At 50.7% G+C, this 9,099-nt stretch overlaps 1 protein-coding gene across 1 annotated transcript in view; it reads left to right on the top strand.

The window, feature by feature from the left end:
• The first annotated feature begins 262 nt into the window (after positions 1–262).
• Positions 263–9,099, top strand: part of LOC119442493 (cyclic nucleotide-gated cation channel alpha-3) — a 255,203-nt gene continuing 246,366 nt past the window's right edge. Inside the window, exon 1 of the mRNA XM_037707395.2 lies at positions 263–2,414. Coding sequence (XP_037563323.1) covers positions 1,076–2,414 — 1,339 coding nt within the window. The 5' untranslated portion in view covers positions 263–1,075. The remainder of the gene's footprint in view (positions 2,415–9,099) is intronic.

Raw genomic sequence — 9,099 nt, 5'->3', positions numbered from 1 at the left:
GAAAAAGGATGAGGGTGAGACGCGGTCGGCGCGCAGGAGGGGAGAGCGGAAGGAAGTTGGGGAGGCGCTGCCTGCCGCCCTCCCTTGGCGCTTCGCGCTGCGCAGGCAAGGGCAAGCAGCTAGGCGGCGGCTGCGGCGGCGTCGAGATGGAGGCTGGGAGAGGAGGAAGCGAGGGATGCTGAGAGGTGAGCGCCGAGCGAGCCGGCAGCGGCGCAGCGCGCGACGCCTTGCGATCGCGATCCAGTCGATGATTTCTGCCGAGCTGGGCTGAACCCGCTCGCCGCGACCGATTCTTCTTCTTCCCCCTCCCTCCCGCACAGGGTTCGAAACGAAGAAAGAAAGAGTGCAAGGTGTAGTGGTGCGTCGAGATCCGTGAAAAAAAAAAAAAAAGTGCACGCGACACCGGCGCCGACCTTCGAAGTTGTTCACCGTCGCTCCTCCGGCGTCCGAGACCGTGGTGGGGATGTTCCGTGAGTGAGAATCTACCCGATCGTGGAGGCGGCGGCGACGGGCGATGTGAAAGGGGGGAGCTGACCGGAGGAAAGCGCATGCGGCGGCGGGTGGGCCAGCGCCGAACACCTGTTGGTTTGAACACCGGCGCCGCGGACGTGGTGGATCCTATGCGAAGCCTCCTGCGCACGCCGACGACGACCGGCAGTCCGGGTTTGCCGCCGCGGAGTGTGTGACGCGACCGGTCGTCGACGTCGCGCCGTGAGGAAGACCGTGACGGGATCCCAGCGCGGGCGCGTGGGCGCGCCGTGACCGCGACCTGGAGGTCCCCCCGTTGGCTTTGTCCCGCGGCGGCGATGGTTGCGCGACTTGCCACCGGCTGCTCGAGGTGAATGCGGCCCGGCGGCCCGGTGGTCGTCGCCCGTCGGCCCTCGCATGAGTCGGCGCCGTCGCCCATGCTCGGCGGCGAGGAAGAAGCGCAGGCGCGTCCGTGACGGCTGCGGGCCCCCGCCAGAGCATCGCCGCGCGGGCGGGCCCTGAGGCGAGCATGGGCCGCGCGCTGCTCTACCCGACCTAGAAGAGGCTCGGCAGCGGCGCGAGCAAGCTCGCCGCGGCGGCCGCAAGCATGAAGAAGATGGGGCTCCGCTCCGGCGGCGCGCGCTGCGTGGAGCCCGGAGGCCGGATCGTCAAGTACACGCCTTGCTCGCGGCAGGACATGCGCGTCAACGACGACCTGGACGAGATCGCGGTCGTCAGCAACGCGGCGCCCGAGAACGTCAAGTACGGCGCCGGCGGCGGCGGTTCGCTCACGACCAACGGGCCCAGGGTGGTGCCAGGAATCATCACCTCCGCTGGCGGTGAGCGCCTCGAGCGCCGCTCGTCGCCCCTGTACACCGGTCGTTCCTCGGAGAACATCAAGTCGGCCTCGTCACGACAGTCGCTGCTGGAGACCGTAGCGGGCAAGCTGCAGCACCGCGGATCAGTGTCAGCCGCCGCCGCCGACGGTGTCCGGTCCCGCCCGAGCCTGGCCTTCATCAACCGCGCGCACGTCAGCTCCGACCTGGAGATACCGCGCAAGACGCGCGAGCTGCGCCGCCGGGAGATCAAGCGCGAGTTCGAGAAGTGGGACGCGACGGGAGGAGGCGTCGGAGGCGGCGGCGGTGGCGGCGGCGGGGCGGGAGACCGCTCCCGCTGCAAGTGGACTTTCGTGTTCGACCCGTCGGGACGCCTCTGCTACTACTGGTCCATGGTGGTCAGCGTGGCGTTCCTCTACAACTTTTGGGTCATCATCTACCGCTTCTCCTTCTGCGAGATCAGCGCGTCCAGCATATTCGTCTGGTTCGCGCTCGACTACCTCGCCGACTTCCTGTACGTGCTGGACATACTCTTCCACTTCCGAACGGGCTTCCTCGAAGAAGGGGTTTTACAGACCGACTCGGAGAAGCTTCGCGCGCACTACATGAACTCAACCATGTTCTACATCGACGCGCTTTGCCTACTGCCGCTCGACTTCTTGTATCTCTCCATCGGCTTCAACTCGATCCTGCGCTGCTTCCGCCTCGTGAAGATCTACCGGTTCTGGGCCTTCCTGGACCGCACCGAGCGGCACACGAACTACCCGAACGTGTTCCGCGCCGTGAACCTGACGCACTACGTGCTGGTGATTTTCCACTGGAACGCCTGCCTGTCGCACATCATCTCGACGACAGACGGCTTCGGCTCTGCCGGCTGGTTCCGTAGCAGCTCGTGCGAAGCGAGCGACGTGCTGTGCGAGTACCTGCACGCCTTCTACTGGAGTACGCTGGCGCTGACCACCATCGGCGACCTGCCACGGCCGCGCACCAAGGGAGAGTACCTGTTCCTCGTCGTGCAGATTGTGCTCGGTTTGTTTCTCTTCGCGGCCGTCTTGGGCCACGTGGCCAATATTGTGACCAACGTCAGCGCGGCCCGGAAAGAGTTCCAAGGTGAGTTTGCCTGCCTTGTAATCGGCGCAGCTGCGTGACGCGCTCATGTTGCGAATGGCGAACGCGATCCACTACTGTGCCATGATGTCATCCCTTGCGCTTCCTTTTGGCGTTGTTTGGAAAGGAGTCCATACGAAACTTCCAGGATGTGAAGTCACATTGGGCTGGTGTGTCAGCGCCGCTAAGGAACGCGCGAACCTGCTATACGACAGAGGCGGTGTATCAACAACGTAATGATACGAACCCGTGGAATAAGACACTTCATGTGTGCGTTCTCAAGAGAATTCGTACGCTGGGACTGTTCGTAAGGACAGGCGCCGGTAAATCGTGATGATAAAAAAATCATTAGCGAGCGCACGAAGCCAATGACAAACAGTAATTAGGAAAGCAGAAATCTTTTTTTAATTCAGTTCCTGATTAAAATGGCGAAGCTGTTAACAGAAAAAAAAAAAACGGTTAAGGGCAGCAGATACACTGGTCAGTGACATACAAAGCTTCGCTACTTCCGGCTCCGATACCGCTTTTGTAACAATTTTCACCTTTCCTTCCTGAGTACACCAGTTTGTACCAAATTCGGCTAACTTCTCCATTTCGAACTCTGCGAAACGCCCCGTAAATCGGACAGAGGAAGCTTCGCTGTCTTGTTTTCCTCGTTTAAGTGAACATGCCATCTGATATTTATAAAGAAGAGAAGTCCGAACGCGAATACTTAGGCTAGAGGTAAATTACTAAACGCGTTTAAAACGCAGTGACGGATATATTAACTACTGTCAGTGTTCGCCCATAGCGCAGTGGTGTTCAGATCGTCCGAACGACATGTTCCGAGCGGCAAAGGCACGTGCTGGCTGAAATGCCTGTGCTGAAAGCTATATTCGCTCACGCGGACCGGTCAGCGAACAATATTTTACCAGAATTCACCTGATATTGTCAATCATACAGTCAGTAACTAGCAAATATTTTCGCAATCGCTCAATACAAATTACTCCCTTGTTGCAGTTCCCTGCAAATTGTTGATTGAAGACGATCCGCTGGCGTTGCTTACAAAGTCGGTCACATAGGAATATATATCTGTGGTTGGTAGCTCAATGTACAAAAAAAAAAGATAGCCCAATTCTAGTTAATGAGCTGGTCTACTCGAAGAGGCGGACATTACTTTCACAAGAAATTGAAATGCATAATCGAATCATTAACAATAATTCACTAATTCAGTTTTTAACTAATTACCTGATGGCCCATATTGCAATTTACAAATGGTAGCCGGGGAGTTCGCAAGGTGGATCCACTTGGAATTAATTCTCAGGATGGCATCAGTTTCGAGATATTAATTCCCAAACTTTGCGGAGAAATGCATTGGCGTTCCTGCTAAGTTTGTGCTTGAATGCATAAAGCGACGTTTTGTTAAGATACTAACTGAAACGCCAATGCATTTCTCCGCAAAGTTCGATAATTAATATCACGAAACTGGTGTCATCCCGAGAAGTCGTTCCAAGTGGATCCACCTTGCGAACTCCACGGCTACAATTTATAAATTGCAATATGGGTCATCAGGGGTAATTAGTTAAAAATTTAATTAGTGAATTATTGGTAATTATTTAATTATGGATTTCAATTTCTTGTGCAAGTAATGTCCGCCTCTTCGAGTAGACCAGCTCATGAACTAAAATTGTGCTATCTGCCACAGGCAACCTTTAAGAATTTTTGAAAGTGTTCGCTGAAACACCCTGTATATCTGTATCTACTCGGTTAGCGAAAACTTAAAGCACTAAGTTTTCGGTATGCAAAGTATTAGCTTTCTTTAGTATCATATGCAAGACGTGCGCACCAAGAAAGGACAATAGGATATGATCGCTTCAATTGCGAAAAACGTATTGCTGACTGCCTAGAAAGCTGAGCCCCGTATAAATGAGTATCAGGAAATGGCCAAAATCGGCGCTTTCTTTATATTCAATGTGTGTGTGCGCGTGTGTGTGTGTGTGTGTGTGTGTGTGTGTGTGTGTGTGTGTGGTGTGTGTGTGTGTGTGTGTGTGTGTGTGTGTGTGTGTGTGCGTGTGCGTGTGCGTGTGTGTGTGTGTGTGTGTGTGTGTGTAGATGAGGGGGAGGGTGAGGTAGGTATGCCGTGAGTGAACGTTCTAGCTGTCATCGGGACACCAAATACAATCATATTTATAGGCACCCCGTTACAGCAGGTCGTTTCATTATATCATATAGAAAACTTGTATGCTCTCTTATGGAGATGAAGCCCTCTTTACTCTCGGAAAGCGCGCTGTAACATGAGTCGCATGTTTCATCTGTTCACGATTGCATACAGGTCCTGGAAAAGCATCGCCGAAGTCTGGTCTATTTTTTCTGGCTTCGTTACGACGTCTGCAGTGTCAGATTACTTCGTACAATTTCATACTCTTTGCCTGTCTTATGTCACCACAGAAAGAATGTATCCAGCTCCTGGCGCACTGTAACGGGCCTTTAGATACTTAAGTTTCATTTAGCTCGTTAACAATGACAAGATTTTGAGTGCGTGCAAAATTCCTGAATAACAATTTTCGTTGCAATGAAATACAAAGTCCGTGATTGTCTTTTTCTTTCTTCTTTACTTTTTTTTTGAAATATATGTTTTGCCTCGTAATGTATTTGAGAGCAACTGACGAGTATAGGGACGAGGTAGGGATAAGAATAGAGGATAGGGTTATAAGTGTGGACTACTGTATGAACTGGTTGGGAACACGATGACTCTAGCTACTTCAATTCACTTGTAAATAAAGCTGCTGTATGTACAAAACATTAGTTCTCTGTATATCAAGAACAACAGCAACAAAAACGACACTTTTGGCCGCCTGTTGTGTAAGTCAACAAATGCCTCTCACTTCGATGTGCACTTTTCAAAGAGGAGATTGATTGCCCCTGTTGAGAGACGTACCTTCGATCGAGAGAAAATCTTTTTAATCATTCTGCTAGAAATTGAAATTAGTATAGCGGTTTTCTCTATTCTAATTAAATATAAGCAAATACGTCGTGTGATAGGAGAAAAAAAAAGACACTGTCGTTAAATAACTGAGCGAAACTCCTTCACTCCGACATTTTTATGTCACGGCTAACTATCGTTAGTTCCGTTTGGTCATATTTATTTAACGTGTTAATGTCCGAGTCCTACGCGCAATCGCAATAAGCATTGAGCCCTCTTGTTTGCCGAAGTCCCTCCGCATTGAATCATAGTAATAAATGTCACCACGTCTGAAATAATGGCCGTCTGAGCAGTTCTTTGGACGAGCGATGCTACCAAATGCTGGTTTGCATTTAAGTTTTCACGAACAATGACCAGTGAGTGTGCACTTGCGACAGGCACTATTAGTGTCACTACATTTGACGCACGTTCTCGTCTATGCCGCTTGTCGTATGAAAACTTAAGCCTTGAAAAAAGTCTTCTTGCCTAGAGTAACATCAAACACGTAATTTGGCCGAAAGCGTTCTCGGTAGCTTTCTTCCCATTGTTAAAATTTAAGCGTAGAAACATGGAAAGGTAGGCCTTTTTTAAGGCCTGTTATGCCAAAATTTCCGATACACTACCTAGACAAAAAAAAAAAAAATGAAAGTGAGCAATAAGAAAATATCAACATGCATTAGGCGCATTATACCACCCGCCGTTAGTTATTATTATTTTTTTTGTTATCAAAAGTGTGCAGACTTTGTATCTGTGCATGTCCCTTTTTTGTTGTTAGCACTTTCAACATGTTTATTGGTAACATTATAAAAAAATCACAGATCTCTTACTAACAAACCAGGCCTCAGAATAAGACGGAAAAGGACAGGAAAACCCCGGATCACTCGTGGGATGGCAAAAAAAAAAAAAGAACAACAACCACGACCCACGTAATGGTCGAGATCGAGAGATTAAATACTTAGGCTACTCAAGCTACTCCCGCCAGCTTCACCATGGCTACGCAGTAAAAATGTCACACTGGTAAGGTTGCTGGTTTGTCCTGCGGCTGAATACCTTTACGCTTAAGGCTATAAAAAATTATTGTACATTCCAACTAGCTCAATATACACCTGTGATGAGAGAAGCCGTAGTTGAAAACTGTGTATTAGTTCTCACCACCTGGTGCGCATCGAAATATCTGACACAAGAGTTTGACAGCGCTGGCTATTGGGGTTTACTTCTGGCACTTATCGCGTCGTCGGTCGCAACTATCACCATGTTTACTTACCCCGAAAGGTCACCGAAATAAGTAGAACTTCACTTGTCCCCATAAAACGATTACACCTGAAGGGTGAGGGTGTGTAACCCCCGGAACAAAACAAGTTCCCTTTATGCATAAATCGAGGGTGTTAAAATGTTTAGCGTGTCTACTTTATTCTAGAGCGTTTACCAGGCTGCTTGGGCACGGCCGTGGCTTTCTTTGGCTGGAGTTGGCAACAGCGACTTTTTAGAAAACTAAGAACGTAAGAAGGAAACTAGCCTGTCTCACTTCCACGGGGACTACCGACGGGCCGTTCTCCGTGCTGTAAGGCTGCGACACCCTCAGCTGTCCGGTTTCTGCGACCGTTCGTCTCCTAGAGTCCCAGTTTCCCGCAGGAGCACGGATTCGCGCGACGTGGCTCCCTATATACCCCGCTCCTGCTGTCGAACCGAGCCACGGCGGGCCGGACGCGTACGCCCACTGCGACAGGCTGGCGTCGCCGGCGGTGTCGTTCCGCCCTTTGACGCCGGTGGGCGCATCTACCGTCCTTCATCCGACACATCGGACCCGTCGCTTTTACCGACAGTGAGGGCACCGAGCGAACACTGCCGTCGCACGCATCGCTGACAGAATGAGATACCAAGACGAAGAAAAAGAAAAAGAAAAGATATTGCGCGCAGCATCGTTCTTGCGGACGTTGATTCGTCGTGACGGTTGCGTTGCGCTGTCTTTGCAGCCTTTTGCCCCCGACTGGCACTCTTTATATGCTGCCCGCTCGACACGTGCGCAACGATTGGACACGACGTGTGGAATGGTTTACGATTTACGGCCTCGGCGTTTGGCGGGACTTCTTATGCTTGCGTTATGTGAACGTCGCTCTCATCTACCGCGAGCGTTTTCGGTTATCTGCCACTCTTGTGGTCGTAAAGTCGCGTTAAGGATTCTTTCTGCTCTCTGCGTGCTTTCTTTGTACTAGCCATGGAAAGCACGAGTAGCGTAATTTTGTTCCAGCACTCTTTTTTTTTACTTCTGCCGTTAGATATATTGATGGACCACTAAGGTGACGGCAAATTGTTTTGTTGAAACACACACACACACACACACACACACACACACACACACACACACACACACACACACACACACACACACACACACACACACACACACACACACACACACACACACACACACACACACACACACGCACACACGCACACACGCACACACACACACACACACACACACACGCACACACGCACACACACACACACACACACACACGCACGCACGCACATGCACACACACACACGCACACACGCACACACGCGCACACACGCACACGCGCACACACGCACACACGCACACACACACACACACACACACACACACACACACACACACACACACACACACACACACACACACACACACACACACACACGCACGCACGCAGTTCTTATTTATAGCTGTTCGTAAAATCACGCTGATTATAGCTGTTCGTTGCGACACTGATTAAGAAGAATTAAATCGGCTAAGGCACGTTGGCGGGCTAGTTGACTGCGATTCAAGATAACGCAGTGCAGCGAGCCAAGGCGAGGACAGAGAAGAATTTTGACACACACACACAGCGCTACGTGTGTGTGTCAAATATATTCTGTCCTCATTTCCCGCTGCACTGTGTTATCATGATTACGAGACTACGGTATGCGGAATCTCCGCTAGTAAATCTGTTAATCGTACTGGGCTCGGCATGTTGCGCTGTTTGAGATAATCGCAGCACACAAAACATTCAGGTTCTCCTAAAGGTCTGCAGAAAATAGCGCCTCTTCCTCTTCACAATCTCTCTCTCTCTCTGAAAGAGCTTTCTCCGCCGTGTCGTCTACAGCTAGCTAGGGATGTTCACAGCGTGGCATTGGCCACGAGAAACGACATCCCTTCTCTTCCTCTATCACCTTTTATTGACTGTACTCCTTTCCCCAGCACAGCGTAGCCAGCCGGTACTTGCTAACCTCCTCGTTTTCCCCTGTCTTTTTCCTCGTGCTCATGTGCGTCCGGCAAAGAATCTCATTACGCTATCGTTCCTACATGACCATATTGAACTCCGTAATGATTTCTGAAACTGTACGGCCGCCTGCACGCCGTACCACCTCGAGGAAACGAGAAGGTTGAGATACTCGCTTCTTCCGATGCCATCAGCGAGTTTTCATGCACACCTTTGAGAATCACTTTGGGACGCGACAAAGAATGTCATATGTGAACCCGCGTCCTCAGCCGAAGCGTACTTACGCAACTCGCGCGGCAAAAGCGTTCACTAGTAATTACATAAAGCGAAAGAAAGGGCTTCATTCTTCTCTCGACCTTTTACTGATTGCCACTTTCCTCGGGAGAAAAGGAGGCATACAGTAAGATCGACAGCTTACAAAAAGAAGGTGGAGTAAACGGACTGGGAAAGGCTCAAGGATGCAGTAATAGAAATATTAATGAATAAGTGCGAGCGGCAAGGGAAA

This window comes from Dermacentor silvarum, chromosome 2 (assembly GCF_013339745.2).
Source record: "Dermacentor silvarum isolate Dsil-2018 chromosome 2, BIME_Dsil_1.4, whole genome shotgun sequence".
Lineage (NCBI taxonomy): Eukaryota > Metazoa > Arthropoda > Arachnida > Ixodida > Ixodidae > Dermacentor > Dermacentor silvarum.
This window is presented reverse-complemented; position numbering and strand designations above follow the sequence as displayed.